At 36.8% G+C, this 24,979-nt stretch overlaps 2 protein-coding genes across 7 annotated transcripts in view; both read left to right on the top strand.

Annotated features, from left to right (window-relative positions):
* si:ch73-345f18.3 (uncharacterized) overlaps nt 1-841 on the top strand; it is a 5,202-nt gene extending 4,361 nt beyond the window's left edge. For both annotated transcript variants that reach the window (XM_058752458.1, XM_058752457.1), the window contains exon 4: nt 1-841. This exon is cut by the window's left edge and continues 265 nt beyond it. In XM_058752458.1, the coding sequence (XP_058608441.1) occupies nt 1-106 (106 nt within the window). In that variant the 3' untranslated portion in view covers nt 107-841.
* A 2,905-nt stretch (nt 842-3,746) lies between these two features.
* The window catches only part of hycc1 (hyccin PI4KA lipid kinase complex subunit 1), a 50,366-nt gene continuing 29,133 nt past the window's right edge, over nt 3,747-24,979 (top strand). Inside the window, exon 1 of one of the 5 annotated variants that reach the window (XM_058753249.1) lies at nt 3,747-3,917. The gene's annotated coding sequence lies outside the window, so the exon portion shown is untranslated. Of the gene's footprint in view, nt 3,918-9,174; nt 9,355-12,891; nt 12,958-24,764; nt 24,975-24,979 lie in introns of those variants that run through there. The other 4 variants (XM_058753253.1, XM_058753251.1, XM_058753250.1 and 1 more) reach the window with 4 other exon arrangements.

The raw sequence follows: 24,979 nt of genomic DNA, 5'->3' as shown, positions 1-24,979 counted from the left end.
AAACCTCAGTGAGGCTCGGAGAGCCAAAGAACTAAGTCCGAAGTACAGGAAAGAGGCTGGAAATCTCCTCAATGAGGCCGCATTGCTCTCTGGAATCACACCGTGAACTGACTTTCTCTCTTAATGTGAGCTAATAGATATAGAATATTTTATAATGATAAACCCTGAATAGAAGACTTTATTCCAAAAGTGGGAAATTGCAGTGTTGCAGCATGAAATATACAGTAGATAAACACAATAGCAGTACAAATATACAATATACAAAAAATAATATTAGAATTATATTATAAAAAACATAACGTGTATGTACTATAGTACATAAAACCTGATCAGAGCAGTTGCGCAAGTAGCCTAATAAATAATATGTCTTGGCTGATGAAGGACTATGTTCTGTTTTCAGTATTTAAACGTTATTAAAGATCTATATTTGTCCAGTATCATCTTATTTAAAATATAAATGTCATTTTAACTAATTTTAGTGTCTTGATGATAATAAAACACCCCTGTTTGAGAACAAATAGTTTAACATTGGAAAGCATAATGAAGGGATTTGTTATAAGTTATGTGTATTTTAGTATATTAGTTTATTAAAGCACTTAGCTACATACTTCGTAATCAGTCCTCCTAATGTGAAAATGAGCGTGAATATGAATATTGATCTTAAATCTTGAACACTTTGCCTTTGTAACATTTTCTTCTATTGGTTTATATTTTGTAAATTAATAATTGAATTATTTTAGAATGATTGCACCTGTTAAACATTCATTAACCAAATGTTTAAAGTGTATCATTTTTGTAGATACTTTTTGTTTTAGCACATAATAAATAAAAGTTAAATATGGTATGTTGATGATTATTTAAAAATTTTGTGCAAGTAAATTTATTCATCGCACAGAGTTTTTCTGGCACTGTACAGCTCTGCAAGCGCTAATCTACTACAGCCAGCGCAGAACTCACTCCGAAGCCACGATATGAATGATTTACGAACCCGCTTTGAAGCCACGATATGAATGATTCACAAACCCACTTTGAAGCCCGATCTGAATGATTCACGAGCCTGCTTCGAAGCCCCAATCTGAATGATAAGCGAACCCGCTTTGAAACCCGATCTGAATGATTCGCGAACCCGCTTTGAAGCCACTATATGAATGATTCACGAACCTGCTTCGAAGCCCCAATCTGAATGATTCACGAACCCGCTTTGAAACCCGATCTGAATGATTCTTGAACCCTCTTTGAAGCCCGATCTGAATGATTCGCGAACCCGCTTTGAAACCCGATCTGAATGATTTGCGAACCTGCTTTGAAGCCACGATATGAATGATTTGCGAACCCGCTTTGAAGCCCGATCTGAATGATTCACGAACCTGCTTCGAAGCCCCAATCTGAATGATTTGCAAACCCGCTTTGAAACCCGATCTGAATGATTCGCAGAAGATTCACGAACCCTTTCCGAATTTCTGATCTACATCAAGTGATCGCGATACGCGCTCCGAAGTCCCGATCGGAATCAAAAGTTTGGCGAACCCCCTCTGAATCAAATGATTTGTGCTCTGAAGTCCTGATCTGAAACAAAAGATATACGAACCTGCTCCAAAGTTCCGATTTAAATAAAATGATTTGTGAAACGCTCTCCGAAGTCCGGATCAGAATAATGATTTGCGAACCTGCTTTGAAGTCCCGATCTGAATGATTTGCGAACCTGCTCCGAAGTCCCAATATGAATCAGAAGATTCATGAACCCTTTCCGAATTTCCGATCTACATCAAATGATCAAGATACACGCTCCGAAGTCCCAATCTGAATATTCGCAAACCCGCTCCGAAGTTCCGATCTAAATCAAATCATTCACAATACGTGCTTTGAAGTTCCGATCTGAATCAAATAATTTGCGATATGTGCTCCGAAGTCCCAATCTGAATCAAAAGTTTTGCGAACCCACTCTGAATCAAATGATTCGTGCTCCGAAATCCCGATCTGAAACAAAAGATGTACAAACCCGCTCCAAAGTTCCGATTTAAATAAAATGATTCGTGATACGCGCTCCGAAGTCCTTATCTGACTCAAATGATTTGTGAAATGCTCTTCAAAGTCCAGATCAGAATAATGATTCACAAACCCACTCCGAAGTTCTGATCTAAATCAAATCATTCGCAATACGTGCTTTGAAGTTCCGATCTGAATCAAATAATTTGCGATATGTGCTCCGAAGTCACGATCTGAATCAAATGATCTGTGAAACGCTTGATTCGCGAACCCCCTCTGAGTCAAATGATTTGCGCTCCGAAGTCCCGATCTGAAACAAAAGATGTACAAACCCACTCCAAAGTTCCGATTTAAATAAAATGATTCGCGATACGTGCTCTGAAGACCTGATCTGAATCAAATGATTTGTGAAATACTTTGCGAAGTCCGGATCAGAATACTGATTCACAAACCCGCTCCAAAGTTCCGATTTAAATAAAATTATTTGTGATACGCTCTGAAGACCTGATCTGACTCAAATGATTTGTGAAATGCTCTTCGAAGTCCGGATCAGAATAATGATTTGCGAACCTGCTTCAAAGCCACAATCTGAATGATTCGCGAACCCCCTTTGAAGCCCGATCTGATTGATTTGCGAACCTGCTCGGAAGTCCCAATATGAATCAGAAAATTCACGAACCCTTTCCGAATTTCCGATCTGAATCAATTAATTTGCAATATGTGCTCTGAAGTCCCAATCTGAATCAAAAGTTTTGCAAACCCACTCTGAATCAAATGATTCGTGCTCCGAAATCCCGATCTGAAACAAAATATCTACAAACCCGCTCCAAAGTTCCGATTTAAATAAAATGATTAGCGATATGTGCTCCGAAGACCTGATCTGAATCAAATGATTTGTGAAATACTCTGCGAAGTCTGGATCAGAATAATGATTCACAAACCCACTCCGAAGTTCTGATCTAAATCAAATCATTCGCAATACGTGCTTTGAAGTTCCGATCTGAATCAAATAATTCGCGATATGTGCTCCGAAGTCACGATCTGAATCAAATGATCTGTGAAACGCTTGATTCGCGAACCCCCTCTGAGTCAAATGATTTGCGCTCCGAAGTCCCGATCTGAAACAAAAGATGTACAAACCCGCTCCAAAGTTCCGATTTAAATAAAATGATTAGCGATATGTGCTCCGAAGACCTGATCTGAATCAAATGATTTGTGAAATACTCCGCGAAGTCCAGATCAGAATAATGATTCACAAACTCGCTTTAAAGTTCCGATCTGAATCAAATAATTCGCGATATGCACTCTGAAGTCCCGATCTGAATCAAATGATCTGTAAAACGCTCGATTCGCGAACCCACTCTGAATCATGATTCACGAACCCGCTCTGAGGTTCCGATCACGTGCATACCATGCATACTACCCCTGACCATAGTTTTGTTTGCAAGGAGCTGCAATGCTATTTTTTTTTTTTAATTATTATTTGTATACATTTTAATCGTCATTTTACTTATATGTATGCATTTTTTGCTTTTCAAATATTTCAAAATTAAATGTATGTACTTATATAATCTAATTTAGCACACAAAACATGTCTATTCCGTCATGAATTACGCATGACACATTACTGAATACATTTAACAATAGTTACAACAGACACATTCTACCTCGCTAGTGGAAACCGGAAAATCCCGCCTTCGGGGCAATTTGATTGGCTGCTATTTGTGGACGCGGCTGTGGGTTTTATATCCTCCTCCGCCACTGGCCCGTGCCGCTGTCAATCAGAAATCCTAACTCGCTCCATGTTAGACTGAAGTGTGTGAAAGTACTGGTGAAGGACTCGCGTGTGTTCAGTTATTTCAGCGCGTTAATGGACTAACCGAGACATAAACAAGACGAGCGGGGGAAAAGTCGTGCATATAGCATGATAAGTGAGTATATATTTAAAAAAAAACATCCTTTATACGAGCTCTACATGAGTCTAGTGTACATTCGCCGATGGCGTGGCGGTTCATCTCATGTGACTTAACAAACTGAGCTTATAAAGCATCTCTGATTATTAAACTCATTCATGTGTGTCTTTGCAAACTTCATATGAGGGAGAACAGATGTGGACATGTTAGATGAGAAGGGTTGATGAAAGACAGACTCTGCTCTTGCTGTTTTAAGCAGTTGACAAGGCAGTTGTGCTCGAGCTGTCATTGCTGAAGTGTGTGTGCGCGGATGCTTGTGTGTGTGTTTCTGAGTGTGTTTACGTATGTGCATGGGTTTGTACGAGTATGTGTGTGTCTAAATGCTTGTTTGTCTGTATTCATGCATGTGTACATGCACAAAAGTGCATGGGTTTGAGTGCTTTGTGTGTTGCATGCTCATGCATGCTTGAGTATGAACATGCTTGAGTATAAATATGCATGCATGCAGTGTTATTTGTATTTAGAGTATGTGTATGCATGCATGCATGCATGCATTGAGTGCTTATTTGTAGTCAAAGTGTGTGAATGCATGGATGTTTGTTAGCCTTATGCGTTTTTGAGTGTTTGTGCATGCAGTGTGTCTCAAGTTGTGTAATGCGAGTTGCACACACACATCAGTCACACGGTTCACCTTCCTTCCAGTCACTGCATGACAGATGATCAGCCTGTTTTTAATGGAGCAAGATTATAAAAGGAAATGACCTCTGTTATGAGAGAAGCCACTCATGAAGCGATAAGAGTTGTGCACAAGGAGCAGAAAATCACAGTTGTGTCCGCTCATTATCTGACAGCCGATTAGATGCATGCAGATGTGGCTGGTGTCTTTCTGGCACGTGAAGACCACAGCTGTTCAGATAACATTATGTGGCATGTTTTGTAGATGTGAGCTGATGAACATCACACACAGGTTCCAGTGACAGTTTCTTGTCTCAGCCTCAGATTGCAGGGACACAGTCTGGTTATTGACCGTCTGATGCATTTGTGCACAGATACGAGCTGGTTGCAATCATCAGATTTGGTCAAATTTGCAAGGTTAGTGTCATTTAAGATGCTAAGAGGCACTTAGTACCAAGTAAGCTAGATATCTACAATCTGAACTGCCTATTCTCCTTTGTTTTCAGAGTTCAGTCTGTGAAAAAGAGTTGAGATGTTTTAATTGCGTCCAATCAGTAGTAAAAATGTGGTTTTGTAAAATAAAATGGTAAGTGATTCATTTCCGTCAGTCATTTTACACTCTCTGTTGATTCAAAGAGAATCGATTCGAAACTCTTTGCAAAGATTTGTTTGCTTCATCACTCCAGAATTTTAAAGGATGTCCCTGTGTGACATTTTTCATGTATTAAATGTTTTGGTAAGAGTAAATAATATTGTTAAGGCTGGGTTGACTCTATCGATTTCTCGATTTTGGTCTTTCTTCATTTTAATGAACCGATATCGATTCTTGAAACCCAAGATTGATGTTTTTTGTGCAATAGTCATAAGCTTTGTGCTTCACTTTTGGTATCAAACAAAGTCTCAGCTTTGAAGTTCGGACTCGGTTGTTAATTTTAATCTTCAATATCACTGATATTACCATATTATCACCAACTGACATAGTATAGTTTATAGCGTTAGTTGAGAGATTGTTTTTCTTGAGGAAAAATGCACATGTACAGTGCCTGATATTTGTGTAAGTGAATCAAAATCCAATTGAATCAGGAGCTTGTGAATCGGAATTGAATCAATTGGTGAAATCTGTGTCAATATCCAGACTACTTTGGATGGGCAGAAATGCTTATTAATATAAATATTCGTTTCAGAGTTTTGTGTTTGTTGATTTTAATGTCAATTTTTCCAATTCCAGTGTATTTTTGTAATATTAATTTTCAGATTAACCCACTCAAGAGTGGTTCTTAGATGAGATGAACTCTTTAATAAGTCTCTTCTTGTATAAGTGGGTGATTCTTGGCCAGAACAAGCTGTAAATTGGTCCAGACTCTGTGGAAAGTCAGAAGTATATCAATGCGTCACGCGCAGGCCTTGAGGGAGTGATACTGATTGTCGGTTTTTCTTACACTGTTATCATTCCGGTCTGTGCGGTTTGGATTTGGATTTTCCTCCCTGAGCGGGGATGTCTGCTCACGTCTGACCTTTAAGTGGCACCTTTTTCTATTGTGTGCACACCGACGCTTATTAACGTGTGAACGATGTGTCGTCTGCGCTGGGATGTTTCATTACTGTCTGTGTAACAGTGGATGTTCACTCTCTGCTCTACATGCATAACCCACAGGCAGTTCATTAATCTGTGATTTAAATCAATACGAAACAGACTAAAAAGACCGGAAGTACAATAATGCAGATGTGAGTGTAATTGGCACTGACAGCGTCTCCAGCATCCTCGGGGTCCAGCACTTTAGAGCACAAACGCAGAGCTGTCATCAAGAATAAGAGCTTTATAAGTCATTGCAGATTTGACAACACACTCATGGCTCGGAGAAAATGTGAGATTTGTGCTGCCTTCTTATCTGCAGCCTTATTAAAATTGAGATTTTTTTTTTCCCTTCAAGGGCCTCCAACAGCTCAATTTCTCATCTACGTTTTTAGTTAATAACTTTTCAACCAAGTGGCCTAGAAATAATTATTTTGTTCCTTTTCTAATTAAATGCACCCTGGGATTTCAATTTCAGTCGTACATTCTTTTTCAAACTTTCATCTGATTGTGCTCAAACTTGGGTCAGATAAATTTAAGACAACGTTAGTCAAATGCTGTTGTAATTTATAAGCTTTTTGATATATTAAACTCTTTGCGTTTGATATGAATGTTAAGGTGCCAAATAGGAAGTGGGCCTGTGTTTTTACAATAGTTTTGCATATTTAAATGACACTAGTCATTGTCTACCTGCCTTAGGTTTCCAGCCATTGGAATACTATTATTTTATAATTTTTTTTAAACGCACTTCTGTCAGTTTAGCTGTGTTTTTTTTTTTTTTTTGCCACATCTTCTTGTAGGGCTGTATGATTAATCCAATGCGATTGTCATGTGCATCTTGTCAGTAAAGCCGGTTCTGTAATTAGTAGTAAATCTCCAGCATGTGCTTTCAGATGGAGCAGCATTTACTATAAAGCACCATAGTTCACTGACAAGGTATGCAAAAAAACCGCAGGCGACATAATTGCAGGCGACATAATTGTGCGATTATGAAATCGTTCGCGACAGGGTTGGGCCGATAGACGATGCCGATGGCTGATAGACATCACGATGTTGAGCCGGCATCGTGATTACCCCGCCCTATATATATTTATTTTATATATGCATAAAATAAACACAATATTACAATCCACAATTGCACAAAAGGCTGCAAATGCACAAGCGAACTTAACTGTGCTAGTCATAGCTCCATTGTGGATGTGCTCTTCCCGTAACAACGCGCTAAAACACGGGCTAACAGAAAGATTCCATTCATTATTTTACTGTTTTATTTTATTATAATGTTCTCATTATGACAGACTTGCCCTGTACATGTTGCACTTCACTGTATTTTCCTTTTCGAAGTGATTCCAATAATATTTCAAGGAATTAAAAACCATCATGGCGAACAGTACGCATCTGAAGTGCCTCTGCAGGAAATAATGCATTATTTATCGGCTTTAATATATCGGCCAAATTTTCTTATCGGTTCGATAACGATAACAGAAAAATTAACATTTATCGGCCGATACCAATATGGTGTCCGATATATCGTGCATCCCTAAATGAATGAATGAGGCATTTATATAGCGCTTTATTGTGTATTGCTGTACACCCAAACACTTAAAGTGCAATCATGTGGGGGTGGGGGTGGGGTCTCTCCTCAACCACCGCCAGTGTGCAGCATCCACTTGGATGATGCGACGGCAGCCACAGGACAACGGCGCCAGTGCGCTCACCACACACCAGCTACAGGTGGAGAGGAGAGAGAGATAGAGCCAATCAAGTGGATGGGGATTATTAGGAGGCCACGATTGATAAGGGCCAGTGGAGGGAATCTGGCCAGGACACCGGGGTTACACCCCTACTCTTTACGAGAAGTGCCATGGGATTTTTAATGACCACAGAGAGTCAGGACCTCGGTTTAACGTCTCTTAACGACAAAAGACGGTGCTTTTTGTCAGTATAGTGTCCCCATCACTATACTGGGGCGTTAGGACCCACACAGACCACAGGGTGAGCACCCCCTGCTGGCCTCACTAACACCTCTTCCAGCAGCAACCTAGTTTTCCAGGAGGTCTCCCATCCAGGTACTGACCAGGCTCAACCCTGCTTAGCTTCAGTGGGCAACTAGTCTTGGCCTGCAGGGTGATATGGCTGTGGCAAATTATACCTTTTAAATTTGAATATAATTTTAATATTTATATTATTAAAGTACAAATTTCAAATTTAGTTTTTGACAGCCCTAATGCCCATGACAATTGCAGCTTTTGCCTAATCGCAATTGTGATTTCATTGCGATTTATCTTGCAGCCCTGTCTTGTTGTCCAATCTTCATCAAAATTGGTGCAGATCATCTTCAGATCATGTCCTCACAAAAATCACATATTGAGTATTTGGTGTTTGATACCGTTCTCCAGAAACATAATGAACTTTCTGGTAAAGACGCCAAACAGAAAGTGAGGTTGTATTTCGGCAACACTTTTGCGTATTGACAGAAAAATGTGATCATATTTTTGCCACAATTCCCTGAGAATATCATGCAAGTTTGATGACAGCACCACCTACTGGTAAAATATTAGAATATATATTTGTTTTATGCTTTTGATTTTTTTGTAGATTCACTGCCAGTGTGAATTATGCCATTGTGCTTGGTGATATACAGCAATTACCATAAAACTTGGAAAGTACCTTACAGACAATTACAAGATGGCTTCAGCAGTTTAGTTTTGTGTAGTATTGTTCAGTGTTCAAATGTTTACTAACTGACTTGTAAAGGGATCTGATAAAGATTTGTTCGCTTGAACTGAAAACACTCGCTGTGGGGAATGAATGCCTATGGTGTTTCCCAGTTTTAGAGGATGTTGTGTGTAATTAGTTTCTGCTTTTAAGATAAATGAGCAAAAACTGGAAGTGAAACATTGTTGCAGGATTGCTCAAGTCATGACGTATCCCATACGTTTAGTCACATGAATTAGGTGTGGTGTTTTATGTGTTGTTTTGGCTTCTGTTCGTGATGGTCTTGCTCGCTTCATGATGTTCCTGACAGGACACATTTGTTCTGATGTTACTCAGAAGGCTGTGTCGTGTCTGAGTTGCATAATTCTCTGAATGGTGTCTGGAGTCCAGCAGCATTAGTGTTTCATAAAAGGTGTGATTAATTTTTCTGTGCTAAAGGTGGATATTGTGCATCTGTCAATCTCCCACAGGGACAGGAACGTCCTCAGGGTGAGTGAGAGTAGTATTTTCACACTTGTTCAGCTAATTTGTGACGACAATTTTAGTTTTATTTGAATAACCGTTGGCGTGTGAGGGACAAATGTTGTAGCGTAGTGGATTAGAATATCATTCGCCTTCCAGAAAATCATCTTTGGTGGCTTTTGTGAAATTTATATCTGTATATGAACAGCTGACATTGGAGTTCAGTTCGTTTGGTTTTCCATGGTGTTTTAGCCTGGTTTCTTTAAAGGAAAAGTTCACAAAATGTAAAATGCATGTTTGTTTTTTCATCATGGAATAATGTTTCATTTTCCATATAGTGGTGGACCAATAGTTTTTGCCAATGCAGATTGGAATTATATATAGATTGAAGAACACACACATATATATATATATATATATATATATATATATATATATATATATATATATATATATATATTATTAAAAGAATATATAGAATATTATATATTTAAAAAGAATTATTCATTTTAACGATTCTGGTTCAGTCAAATTATTTTAATATTTTTTAAGGAAGAAATATTTGGGGGGGGAAATGAATTTAAATAATGAGATAATGAATAATTTAAGATTCATTTTTAAAATGATTTAATTTAAAACAATTCTTTTTAAATAGTATTTTTGCAGACATTTTTAATGACTTTTTGCAGTTATCTAATAATTGTCCTCAACTGTATATTAGATAATAACAATAATTAACACTAGTTAACTAACAACAAACAATTGTTCTAAAGCATTAATTAATCATAGTAAATATTAATTTCAACATGTAGTTTCTAATACATTCTAATTCATTTCTAATACATTTTTAAAAACAAAACAAACTTGTTTCTCTTAATATTATTTAATGAAATGAACCTAAGCTAACATGAACTAACAATGAACAGGTGTATTTTTTTTATTTACTGTAACAAATACATTGTTAGTTAATGCTAATTAATGCATTAGGAAAGGTTAACTAAGGAAGGCTATTTTAAAGTGGTACCTAATTAATTAATTAATAATTTTTTTTTTTTTTTAAGGAACAGACTCTGAATAAGAAATCAAACCATATCCACATGTAATAGATACAGTCTGTGTGTGCAATATTTCCAAAAATGTTTTTTATAACAAGTGTTTACTCAAAGATTTACTCTAAGCATTTGAAAACAGGAGTTTACTCTCCAAAGTTCAGACTTCTGTTAATCGACCAACCAGATACAAATATCAGCTGATATCAGCTAATACTCTCAGAATGACCAAATATCAACTGCTAAATCATTTCCTTTCATACTTTTACTATATCTATATTCGTAGCAGCCTTTTCCAGTTTACAGTGAAAGTCAATGGTGACCAAAACTGTCAAGCTCCAAAAATGTGACTCGTCTGCTATCTTCTAAGACATCTGAAGTCATAAAATGGACTAAAACGATGTTGTCAGTCTCTAATCTCTCAGTTTTAAGCGAACTGTTCCTTTAAGGTTGTTAATTAAGCTGGTCTGGGTTTGTTCAGAGTTCAGGTTAGCTGTGGCCGCTCGTGCCCTGAGTAACCCGTTTCTCTCTTTGTTGGCAGTCCATTAGTGAAGTACTTTGTATAAGTAGAATAAAAAGCTTTTCTAAATGGCAGTGAAGATAATCAGTATCCTTTTATCCTCCTCCTGGTGTTCAAGATGGAACAGCCTCACCAGAACGACTGTCACGACTCCTCCACACGAAAAACATCGCAGATTGAGTCACCGAAAGGCGCACGAAACAACAAAAACGGTCCAATCACGTGCATTTGAGCTTAAGACAGATACAAGTTTAGGTGATGGCTCTGATGCATCACAGAAAGAAAAAAAGTAATGATAATGCCGTAGCTTGACGTTTGGCTTCACAGCGTTGTGAAAGCGAGTCATTCGAAAGTTTTCAGACCCTTCAAGAACCGCCTGATGCGTATTGCATGCAAAAATGCAATTTACTCGATTTCTAGAAGTCAGGGTGCATGTTTGGGTCAGTTGTGAGGTTCATGACAGCCACTTTTCGAAGCTGTTTTGAAGGATCTGCTGTTTTGTCTGAGAAAGTAACAAGTAAACAAGATATCCTTGAGCACACCTTGTTAAATAGAGACTCAAAATTGTGACAAAGCATTGAAAAGAGCCGTGTGTGCTGCTGACAGAGTTGTTTGTGTGTGAGGATGAGAACGAAAAAGGCTACTTGAGTTGCCTGAATTACTTATATTTATGTTGTGATACCTTAATTCACTTTTAGTATTTTAAATGATTTCTTTTTAGTTTTTTTTTAGTTTTATTTTTTAATAAAGGTGTGCAAAATAGTATCAGTTTTTAATGTTGTGCATTTATTATAATTTTCTTTTATTATATTATAATTGTGCACTATCAAATTTAATTGTAAACTAAAATTAAAAAAAATACACATTTTGAAGTCTCTTCTGCTCACCAAGGCTGCATTTATTTGTTAAAAATACAGTAAAAATTGTAAAATATTTTTACAATTTAAAATAGCTGTTTTCTATGTGAGTGTATCTAAAAATGTAATTTATTTCTGTGATCAAACCTGGATTTTCAGCGTCATTTCTGCTTTCTTCAGAGTCACATGATCCTTCAGAAATCATTCTAATATGCTGATTTGCTGCTCAAGAAACATTTCTGATTATTATCAATGTTGAAAACAGTTGTGCTGCCCAATATTTTTGTGGAAACCGTGATGCATTTTATTTTCCAGGATTCACAGATGAATAGAAAGTTCAAAAGAACAGCATTTATTTTAAATAAAAATCTATTGTAACATTATAAATGTCTTTACTGTTACTTTTGATCAATTTAATGCATCTTAGCTGAATAAAAATATTAATTTCTTTAAAAAAAAAAAAACTTTACTTGAAGAGTAGTGCATATATTTTTGCAATTATTTTTCAGCCAAAAATAATGTAATTGAGTTTTATATGGGGAGTTCACCATTTGTCATCATTTACTCACTCTTGCCTTATGTTAAATCATATAGGTGTGAAATGACATGAGAATAGATAAATGATGAGATTTTTCATTTTGGGCTGAGTTGAATCTAGTTAAACCTCACTAATTGACTAGTTGGTCGTGAACATCATGCGTCGTCTTTTTTCCTCCCTCATTCATCTGTCATTCATCAGTTCCTGAAGCTCCCAGTACACTGCTAAAAGCCGGGTTTCCTGCCATTATTGTGCTGTGTGTAGAAGTGGAAGTGCTTTAATGGGCTCTTCTGCGTCCGTGGATGTATTGAAAGCATGTCCTCGGGGTTGTTTTGGGTCACCGAGGGTCACGTCTCCTCATTTGAGCCAGAATGGTGTCAGATCCTGCTGGTTTTCCTCTCTGCGGTTGTGGAGTGAGTGTGAGTTTGTGTTAATTGTGCAGCACCGGTCGAAGCAGACGGGGCAGATTTCCCTCACACCCCTCCCGAAACCCAGCCTCCTGCGCTCTCATGGCCCTCGTGCGGACTGGCCCTCGCTCTGATTGGCTGTCGGGTCTGTGTGGGTGGGTGTGGCTGGCAAGGTTTGAAACAGGAAATGAAGAAACGTTTGTGCGATGAGGAGGGAGTCGCTCTGTGGGATATTCCTCTGTCATTCGGACTCCGGACGGTAAGAGCACTTAAAATAAAACAGGAATAGTCAGGAATGTGAGTGTGTGTTAACGTTTCAGTCAGCACACACACTCACCAGGAGACTGAAGCGTGTGTGTGACTCGAGGGAGCGTGTTTGGACGTCAAACTAATCCAGCATATCCTAATCTTCTTGTTTTTTGTGGGATTTTCTTGTGAAGTGTTTGTGAAATAGCACACCTTTGTTAAATGTGAACTCAAATATAAGAGGTTTAAAGCACGTATAAAAGCGTATTTGTTTGAGACTAATGCAGGGACATGTTTAAGGTTGAAATGGGAGGTTGTTTGTTCCTCAGAACCAGTCTGATGACTTTTTACTTTTACTTTGTGCTGATTTTGTGGTAAAGTCATGGTAAATGTGATAAACGGAGCTGAGAGTACTACACTTTTACTGGTAGGTTAAATTAGTTGGATTATGCAGATTTTTATTAGATCTTGTTTTGTGGGCTTTTACTTGTCAAGGGTTTGTGGAATAGAGCACTTATTGACAGGCTTATATGAATTCAAATACGAGAAGTTTAAAGCACATAGGCCTATATAATCGTATTTGTTTAAAACTAAGTGGTAAATGAATGGATGGACACATTTAAGGTTGAAATGGGAGAATGGGAACTAGCCTGATGACCTTTTATATGAACTTTGCTGATTTTTGTGGTATAATTTAAGAGAAAAAGTTTGGTAAAATGTGTTAAATGAAGCTGAGAGTTAATTCTACACTTTGACTAGTAGGTTAAAATAGTTAGATTATGCTAATTTTTCAACAGATCTTGTTTTATGGGTTTTTCTTAAGTGCTTATGAAATAGTGCACTTATTGGCAGTCTTATTGACTTGGCATTTTCATTGCTGATTTTTGTGGTAAAATTCTGGTAAAATGCGATAAATGGAGCTGATAGTGCTACGCTTTTTATTAGTAGATTACATCATAGTTGCATTATGCACAGTTTATTTTTTTTTTTAATGGATCATAATCATCTTGGTTTTGTGGGTGTTTAGTGCACTTATGGCCAGACTTAAATGTGTAAAAAAATAAATAAATTGTTTAAAACTAAACGGTAAGCGAGTGGATGGACACATTTAAGGTTGTTGAAATGGGAGGGTGTTTATTCCTGAGTACTAGTCAACTGATTTTTTTTACTGTTTTTGTGGTAAAATGTATTAAATGGAGTTGATAGTGCTACCATTTTGTTTGTAGATTACATCATAGTTGGATTATGCTAATGTTTTAATAGGTGGTCTTGGCTTTGTTTTTGTTTTTTTCTAGACAAATAGTGCACTTGTTAGCACTAGTCCACTGACTTTTTACATTTTCTGTGCTGATTTTGTAGTAAAATTCTGGTAAAATGTGTTAATGTATAGCACTGATAGCACTGCACTTTTACTGGTAGACCGTAAATTAATATTTACTAAAGCAATATACACTAGCTATATAGCAAATCTCAGCTGCCTGATTTATTTATTTATTATTATTATTATTATTTTTTTTTTATTTTGTCATAGAATATAATAGGGATGCACCAAAATGAAAATTCTTGGGCGAAGCCGAACAAAATGAAACACATGGTTTTTCAAATTTGTCCCCCATGTATTTTGCCGAGTTAAATAGCCAAAATGTGCTTTTTACTGTTTTGTCTTGCTTTTCAAAGAAAAAATAAATTACAAAACAACAATTTAAAAAGATTTAACCCTGAACATTTTTTTAAACATTCTAGCAGACATTATACCAACAAAGCACAATTTAACTTAAAATGAATAAGTTAGTAAATTTAATATTTTGTGGCCATTTTTGAGACCCCCTTCTTGAATGAAGCAGATTTTCCTCGAGCTTTGGACTTTGAACCCTGGCGCCGCGAGCTCGTGCAGCGCTGTTTGCTGTATTAGAAAACACAACATTCTGCAGTTTATTTACTAATTGTTTAAGGCCATTTCACGATTTCAATCATCATACAGTAACCACAACCACCCTTCCGCTTCTCATCGAAGACATGAGACGCAGCACTAAACAGTCTCTCGCTGTCGGTGCTTATAATGATTTTTGCGTCTTTTTTTGGACCGTTTTAAATGCTTCCACACTGCCGACGTGTTTGCTGCATTACAAAGAGTCCACGCCTCTATTTGATTTTGTCACGTAACTCGCGTCATTGTTCGGTGCAATTTATTGGGTCTTTTTGCTTCCTAAATTATTCGTCTGAAAATAGCAAAAAAAAAAAAAAGGTATTTCGGTTGCCGAACATTCGGTGCATCCCTAGAATATAACTATATTTTCGTCCATCACTTTATATAAAATTGGACATGTAAGTATATCCAACTTTATTTGTATACATACGGTACACTCAAAGCAATATATATAGCAAATCTCAACTATTTGATTTCTTGTGTTGCTGCAAATTATAACTATATTACTGTCCAGCTCTAATCTGCTGAACGTGACTATAAGGCGTTATGATATTAAGACTTTATAAACATCATGATTTTGTGTAAAGCTCCTTTGAAACTGTGTAACGTGAAAAGTGCTGTATATATAAATTTAGTAGATTAAATCATAGTCGCATTATTCTAATTATGTAATAAGTTAACAATAAATCAATAAAGGGGCGGGGCATGTGAACTTTGTGAATGATGGGTGTTTTGTGAGCTTCAGGTTGACCTGATCATGTGACTCTAAAGAAACTGGCTCAGCAAACTTGACTGTATGAGAAGATATTGTTCATAACCATTCCTTCTTTTGGTTGTGAAACCTGTTGGCTGAGAGCTTACCGTCAGATTTCCTGCGTTTGCAGTTTTCCTTTCCTGAGGATGCTGGAGTGTTGTGAGTTCATGTGATTGAATCATCCTCTGTCAACATCTCGACTCTCTCGGCGGGCCGTTTCTGTCTTCTCGTTATCAGGCCTAAAGCGATTTGATCCAGATTGATTAGATTTTAGGCGTGCAGTGGTTTGAGGTTTCTCTGAAGAGGAGGATCCACAGCTCGTCTGGCAGAAATCTGGGTTGTGGCCAGCGGCTGATGGATGTTTTTAGATCTGGTCATTTCTCTCGTTTTAGACTGCGGCGCTCATACAGAGAGTCAGTTTGACTGAACTTTAGAGTTGTGGTTTTACAGCGTTGTTGTTTGATTTCATGTTTCTTTTGTGATGATGTGATAAAGTAACACAAAGTAATGGTGAAAGTGTGCAACAAAAGTGTGCTTTTTTTTTTTTAGCCTGTTAAATGAGTTGTTTAATGTGGTTTAATGCAAAATACAACTTAGATTTAATGGATAATTTGCAGTATTATGATAATTATAGTGGTCTAGTAATATGTTGTAGATTATATTATCATAAATTAGGTGTGTAACAACACACTCATTTCACGAAACGGTTCAACGCATGATACTGATGTCATGATACAGTGCTTTAATAAAGCTAACTAAAGCTAAACCCATAAAAACAGTAAATTCCCTGAAAAAACCATGAACAATAAAAATAAATAAATATATATTACATGCATATGGATATTGTATGTGTATTCACACACTTTATATGCTTCTATTTTTTAACACTTGATAATTATCTAATCCAAAAAAAAAAAAAAAGTTAGTCACACACCGGGCAAAAGCGCAGCGCTGCGTCTAGGAGAACTCAGACGTAACACACACACACAAACACCAGACGCTTTGCGTTCAAATCAAGTGGCGGTCTAAAACAATTTATTTAATCACCAAACGGACATAAGTTTGCTTCAAGATTGAACAATGTGGCATAAATGAGTTTGAAGTTCGGTGTTTAAAAAAAAAAAAAAAAACAGCAAGCGGAAAGAGAACGCGCAATCTATTACAGCTCTCTATATGAAGCATACAGACTTTATTAGAGCCACAGAAAGACAAACGTTCTGCTGAAAAATGCACAATACATAATTTATAGCTTAGGGTGAAGTCATTATGTACATTCACAACGATTTGGGACAAATATAATGTAATTTAATAGAAAACCACTCTATTCATTCATTCTCAGCCACTCTAGCAACGGTTGAAAACCGGAAAACTATCGACATGGATTTTTGCCGATAACCGATAGTTGGGGCAATCAGCTATCGGTGCCGAATAATCGGCAAAACCGATGAATCGGTCGACCTCTTTTATTTATATATATTATACACACACATACAGTGGGTACGGAAAGTATTCAGACTCCCTTAAATTTTTCACTCTTTGTTATATTGCAGCCATTTGCTAAAATCATTTAAGTTCATTTTTTCCTCATTAATGTACACACAGCACCCCATATTGACAGAAAAACACAGAATTGTTGACATTTTTGTAGATTTATTAAAAAAGAAAAACTGAAATATCACATGGTCCTAAGTATTCAGACCCTTTGCTCAGTATTTAGTAGAAGCACCCTTTTGATCTAATACAGCCATGAGTCTTTTTGGGAAAGATGCAACAAGTTTTTCACACCTGGATTTGGGGATCCTCTGCCATTCCTCCTTGCAGATCCTCTCCAGTTCTGTCAGGTTGGATGGTAAACGTTGGTGGACAGCCATTTTTAGGTCTCTCCAGAGATGCTCAATTGGGTTTAAGTCAGGGCTCTGGCTGGGCCATTCAAGAACAGTCACGGAGTTGTTGTGAAGCCACCCTTCGTTATTTTAGCTGTGTGCTTAGGGTCATTGTCTTGTTGGAAGGTAAACCTTCGCCCAGTCTGAGGTCCTGAGCACTCTGGAGAAGGTTTTCGTCCAGGATATCCCTGTACTTGGCCGCATTCATCTTTCCCTCGATTGCAACCAGTCGTCCTGTCCCTGCAGCTGAAAAACACCCCCACAGCATGATGCTGCCACCACCATGCTTCACTGTTGGGACTGTATTGGACAGGTGATGAGCAGTGCCTGGTTTTCTCCACACATACCGCTTAGAATTAAGGCCAAAAAGTTCTATCTTGGTCTCATCAGACCAGAGAATCTTATTCAGGTGTTTTTTAGCAAGCTCCATGCGGGCTTTCATGTGTCTTGCACTGAGGAGAGGCTTCCGTCGGGCCACTCTGCCATAAAGCCCCGACTGGTGGAGGGCTGCAGTGATGGTTGACTTTCTACAACTTTCTAATACTAATATAAATACTAATATAAATAAAACCAAAACAATTAATTTTAATATTATATTAATATTTAATATTTTTACAGAAACAACAAAGTTGAGCTTCTGGGTTTACCATATTTAATTTTTGGGTGAACTATACATGATTTGTCGCTATCAATAATACATATAGTAGCATTTTTGTATTATGATATATTGTCCTAAACACTGCTCTATATATGTTATTGAATAATATGCATTTTTATTTTTATATTGGTATTATTTTATATTATTACAATAATGAATAATAATGTAATATGAATAATAATTTATTTAATATAATTGTTTTAATTTGTATACATGAGTTTGTGTGTGTGTGTGTGTGTATATTCAATTTTATAGATTTTTTGTATTGTTTTTATTATTATTATTATTATTATTAAAATAATTAATAATTATTATTTTTTCTTTTTTATTGTCATGAAAGTCCTGTTTACTTAAGTATACTTTCCTGGTTTAAATTTTATTTATTTTTTTATTTTTTGCAATCTTTCATCAAAATTGAATATCTTTATCCACCTCTGAAACGACTTTCTTCTGCTGCTGATGTCATCAAGGCCTCTCGTAGCCCCTCCCCCTCCAGTCCCTTACAGCAGCTCCTCTTCTCCTGATCCAGTCACCTGCAGACAGAGAAATCAAGTCATTTTTTGAGTATCATATTTCTATATATTAGGTTGCAGAAATAAAATAGGTTGCCAGCGGCATTTCAGATTGACTTCAGCCTCTTTTAACATCTCGCTCTGTGTGAATACCACTGCATCTGTGCAGAAACGTCTAAAGTGTTGTTGTGTAGGTTGCATGTGTGGTGGCTTTACCGTCTGCAGGGAGCGTGGAGGACTCTCATTAACGTCTCTACACCCCGTATTCACAGTGAGCCGCAGCGGGGCGCCGTATTTACCTCTCCGTGGGCTTTAATCAGACACTCTGCAGTAATTCCAGGAGTCTCAAGCCTCCGAGTCTCAGAATTGAGCTCTAATGATATGTTTGTCATGCTGCTGGATCTAAAAAGCCTGTTGTTTCCATCAGATCAGAAGTGAACGGTGGCGTCTGTCGCTGGAGATTGAATATGTACTGTTTCCATTATGGAGCAATCAGAGGAGGAGAGCTTTAGTGCTCGTGTAATGGTCTGATTGAGCTCTCTTTCTCTGCTGGTGCTTCTGTTTACTGTCAGCTATATACTGTACTGTACTGTAGGATCCTATGAAATCGGTTTATTTTTTCATAAATTATTATTATTTTTTTTTCCCCCCCATTTTTCTAGATTCTGTTTTTAAAGGATTAAATAAATTGTAACAATTTTAAAAGATGACTAATCAATTGAATTCATACATTTTATTAACAGCTTAGTAATTTATATAACAATATGCCCTGGGAATTTATTTCTGAAATTCTTCAGAAAAATTATTTTCCCAGATTCCATTTTTTTACTGATTTAATTAAGTTTAATAATCTAAAAGGATGATTAATCAGTTGAATATATATATATATATATATATTTATTACAATTTAATAGGCTAATTAAGTAGTTAATCAATCAATAATACAATAATCTACTTTTAACTATTTGTAACAATTTAAACCCAGCACATTAAAGGCTTTTTATCTTACCATGTGAGTGCCTTGGAAGTATTTCGTCTACATAATACAATAATTTTACAATAATAGGGCCCTACAAAATGTTTAATTTTTACATTTTTCTAAATGATCTGTTGTCTGTTTTAATTATTTATTTTTTCTGAATTCAAATTGTAATATTTTAATTAAATTGTAATAATCAAAAAGGATGTCTAATGAATTGATTTCCTAAAATGATAGCAATTTAGAAAGGTATTCAAAATTTTACAATAATACTGCCCCTTTAAAATTATTTTTATTTATTTATTTTTCCCCCTAAAGTTCTGTGTTGTCTTTTTTAAATTATTTTTCTGGAATTTGTGTTTTATGATTTAATACAAATTTATTATATTTTAAAATACAGTGGTAATCCAATGAATACATAGATCTTTGGCCATTTATTTAGGCTAATCTTTTAAATGTAAATTTACATTTGAACAATTCCTTTTTTTTCATGTTTATTGTTAAAAACTGTGGTAATCAAATGAATTCATAAAACTTTAATTGAATCTTTTAAAATGTTATTAAATTAGATTTTTTTTGGGGCTGCACAATAGAGGTTTACTGTTTAAATTAAAGCACTATAATTTAGATTTATTCATCCAAACTGAATTATAAGCTAAACTCAACTTTTATTTTGCAGACTTTGTTTAAATGGCAGTCTTTTGCAAGTCTATATTCACAGACCATTTCACAATTTAATTAACTGTACAGCCCTACTTTTGATTTATTCATCCAAATTTTGCCATGTTTTGTGATGTTCTCCATTACAGTAATTTGCGGTTCTGTTCACATTTTCCGCATTGCGGAAATCCTAAGGCCATACTGCTGTACAGCAGCCAAAGTGAAGAATGCTGTGTTGTAAATCTCCTGTGTACTGATTTCCAGTATTGAGTGTGTCTGTAGGTTCAGTGCTTGTGTTCTGGATCTCCACACACGTCTGACTCACTCAGTCCTTCCATGATGCATCCTATAAATATGCTCCATCAGCGCGGCGCGGGTCGCTGACTTCTGGGCTCTTCTTCTGTACTTTAAGCTCTTGGCAGAGACTATTTTTGCTCAGGCTTTTGTGATGTGGAAGTGTTCAGGGATATTATGCGCTTGCTTCTCAACCCTGGAGTTTACTTTGCTGCGATATGATGGAGGTCAACCAGTCCGTTTGACTGTTTTATGTTGAGTTTTGCTGGAGAAATAAATCAATGCACCTTTTTAGTGTTGATATTCAAGGGTTTGTTTACTTTCAAGTTGTTTACACCATTAAATAATTTAAAAAGTCATTCCCTGGCTGTTTTTTGCTCCAAATAAGCTTGGATATGAAGCACCTTAAAAATAGCCCAAAGTACACGTGTAGTATATTTTAATTGGATTGAACAAATAATCAAAATAAAACTGAACTCTATTGTAGATTCTGGTTTTAAATGAAATGTTGCGCTCCAGTTTAATTAAATGAATATATGCACTGTTTCAAGATATGTTTTGGAGTGAAGTGCAGCTCTTTGTTCATTTACACATTTTACACATAGTTGTACCGCAAAATAAAATATATATTTACATTCTGTTTTATTTTAACAGTGAAATAGCATTGACAATATTAATATTTTAGTTTTTATGTAGTAATAATAATAATAGCTTGTTGTTGTTGTTGTTATTATTATAATTTATTCATACTGATATAATCACAATTATACTTTTTTAACAAAAAAAATTCTTATTGCAATGAGTATTATTGTATTATTCTTATTGCAATGAGATCATGAAAAGAGCCCTACATTTGATTTACGCATCCAAACTGAATTATTCAACTTTAAATTTAACTTAGCTGTTATTTTAAAATTATTATATCTTTTATTCATATTGATATATTTATAATTTTTTTTTGGCTATTTATGCAGCCCTACAGACAAGTGCAGCAAACCTGAAACTCTTTTGAAAAAATTGCATTTTATCTTGCACAATTTTATGTTAATCTAAATCAGAAATTTTTGCCTAAATCTTGCAGCCCTAATTTAAAGGCCCTATTATGCCATTTCCAATATTGCCTTTCATGCCGTGTGTAATGTAGCTGTATATGAATGTAAACGATCTGCAAAGTTGTTAATCCGAAAGTGCACAATACATAAAGTTATTGTCTCCCAAAATAAAGAACCGACTCTATACAGCCTAAACGAGTCCTTAGTCATTCGATTACCATCTGACCGTCTTGCTCTTGAAAGATAGTTCAGTACCCAGTTTATTTAGACCAGCGGCTCCACTGAATCACAACCTGTAAGTATGATAAATAATAGATGCTTATATTTCCATCGAGCGTTCAAAATACAGAACTAATGGGCCTATCGTTTCCAAAGCGATGTACGTGGTAGACCAATCGCAACGGACTGGGCCATCTGGCCAATCAGAGCAGAGCAGGCTCACGGAAAGGAGTGGTTTAGAGCGACTGAATCTTAGAACTGCTTTGAACGAATCGCTGGAAAATTAGTTGAAATTAAACGCATACTTTGAGAAAACAAGCTTTTTCCACCTTGCATGCATGTAAACTTATTGTAGGAGATTCCCAAACAATATTAGGAGCCTTAAAAATGGTATAATAGGGGCACTTAAAAGCAGGTGGTAATTTGCGCTGCTCTTGGTAGATTGCGCTGGTTATTATGGAAATGAGATGATGTGTCAGTAAATCACCCGCAGAATTTTCCCCTTCATCTGCGCTTTCATGGAATTGCGCTCTAACGTGAATTTGCCCTATTTAGTAAATCTGGCCCGAAGTCTTGTAAAACCCTTTGTGTTTTGAACAGACTAATGATTTATTTATTTTTGGGTGATGTGTTCTTTTATCTGTGGTTGTGTGTTTTTCAGGGTTAAGCGTGTTTATCTGATCTCTGAGGGTTTAGACGCAGGTCTAATGTTAGCAGACAGGGGCGTGTGGTTTGAAAGGATGCTGCTTCCTGTTTCCTGTTGTGTGGTTCATTCAGCCAGTGGCATCGACTTCACTTGTCTTGACACAGATGCAGCTGTTCAGTATATTTTTAATCGATCCTTTTATCTAAACAATCTTCTAATTTGGCAGTTTGATCAAATAATGAGTCGAGAAAGACATCTCCTACCCTCTTTCTGTTCTTCAGTCTTTTTTGCTTCTTTCCAACCATCCATTCATCTATCTCTCCATCCACCCATCCATCCCTCCCTTTTTTGACTCTTTTCATCTATCTATCCATTCATCCTTTTTTGTGTCTTCATCCATCCATCCATCCATCCATCCATCCATTAAGGATGTAACGATTAACCGTGAGCCGGTAGAAAATCAATTCAAATGTGTGACGATTCAAATCAGTTGAAATGCTAAACAAATCGCGATTCAATTAGGGGTAGGAGTTTATATGAGTGTATGTCTGCGGGGAAATTACTGTCTTTTAGAAAAGTTTAGATGGTATTTTTTCTTTTCATCTTGCCTCTGTATAATGCATATTAATGTTCATAAGTGCAGCACTGCTTTGTTTACGGCGGAAACCAAGGAAATGCTTAAAGCGGCACCTGCTGGCAGAGAGTGAATCTGCGTCTCATTCAGCTCGTCTGCTGTTTCAGTTTTATATTTATGTATAGTTTCACAAAACTGAAGTCAGACCATTCTGTTTTTGCTTCAAATTTCGAAATTATACAGTCTAATTTAGATTAAAAACTGCTCATGTGGCATGTATGCAGCATCTTTGTTTGGATCATGATTAAAATGCAGTGGTTGCCTCTCATTTTAAATGGAAAGAGCACAGACAGCCTTATTTTGTTTATTTGAAGAGACTTGTTTTATTTGTGCTACTTATTTATTTGATTTGGGGTTTGTTTTATAATTTCAGTTTAGTTTTGTTATTTACATTTACATTATATTTACATTGTTATTTAGCAGACGCTTTTATCCAAAGCCATTTACAAATGAGGAGAATAGAAGCAATCAAAACCAACAAAAGAGCGATAATATGCAAGTGCTGTTATATTTCAATTTCACAAAGAAATGCAGATTTTTGTCCAAGTAATAATAAAAGGACACATTTAATTTATAATTTGTCTTAACTCTCATTTTGTAAAAAAAAAATATTGTGAATCAAATCGTGAATCGAAGTGAATCATGAGTTGAGTGAATCGTTACATCCCTACCATCCATCCATCATATTTTTTGCCTCTTTCCGTTCATCTTATTCATCCATCCTTTTTTTTGCCTCTTTCATCCATCCATCCCTCCATCTATCCATCCATCCCTCTTTCCCTCCTCCCATCCATCCATCATCCATTCTTCTTTCCTTCCCATCCATCCTTCCATCATCCATCCTTCTTACCCTCCATCCATCCCTCTTTCCCTCCTTCCATTCATCCATCTTTCCTTCCTTCCTTCATCCATCCATTATCCCTCTTTCCCTTCATCCATCCATCCATCCATCTTTCCCTCCTTCCATCCAACCATCCATCCATCCCTCTTTGCCTCCCTCCCTTCCCATTCATCCCTTCCACTCAGTTTCTCTCTCTGTTACACACACACACTCTCTCTCTCTCTCTCTCTCTCTCTCTCTCTCACTCTCACTCTCACTCACTCTCTTTTCGTTTTCCCATCTGCCAGCTTCTAGTCTGCATTAATCTGTTTGAATGTGAATTACAGTTCCAGGATCAGGCCAGTAACAGATATCATCCCTCCGGCTCTACCAGGTCAAAGGTTACCCGTGTTTAAATTCCTCAGATGACTCGTCAGGTGATAAACGAGGGCTGTTGAATTGATGATTAACCACTCGAGCACCAAACATTTACATTTCTTCCTTCGGCAGCGTCAGCTGATTCTCCGTCCAGAGCCAATCGTTTAAAATAACTCTGAATCCGGCCATTCCACCACCATAGAAGGAAACCAGGGCAAAATCCCTTTCCTGAAGCGGAAAGCCGTTCCTGGCACTGGAGTCGCTTAATCCAATCGCTCGTGTTCGGGATAAGACTCACACAAGCTGTGCAACAGTTTATTAATCCATCAGCGTGGAAAGGAGGGGTGGTTCAGGCTAATCAATACAGCCATGAATGAAGGAGTGTTTACAAAGTCTCTCTCTCTCTGTCTGTCTCTCTCTCTCTCTGCTGTCGATTGCTCTCTGTGCTAATTAAAGAGCGTTTTGAGAGCTGCAGACTAATGGCTGTCAAGAGACGTTGACTGTAAGAAGCTGTAGAGGTTATAAACAGACCGGAGTGACTCACACATGATATGACGGGGGAATGGACAGAAGTTTTGGGCAGAGAGACCGAACGAGAGGAAAAACTGACGACAGTAAG

Source organism: Onychostoma macrolepis, chromosome 19, assembly GCF_012432095.1.
Source record: "Onychostoma macrolepis isolate SWU-2019 chromosome 19, ASM1243209v1, whole genome shotgun sequence".
In the NCBI taxonomy this organism is placed as follows: Eukaryota; Metazoa; Chordata; class Actinopteri; order Cypriniformes; family Cyprinidae; genus Onychostoma; species Onychostoma macrolepis.
The sequence above is the reverse complement of the archived record's forward strand: the minus strand, read 5'-3'. Positions and strand labels throughout refer to the sequence as shown.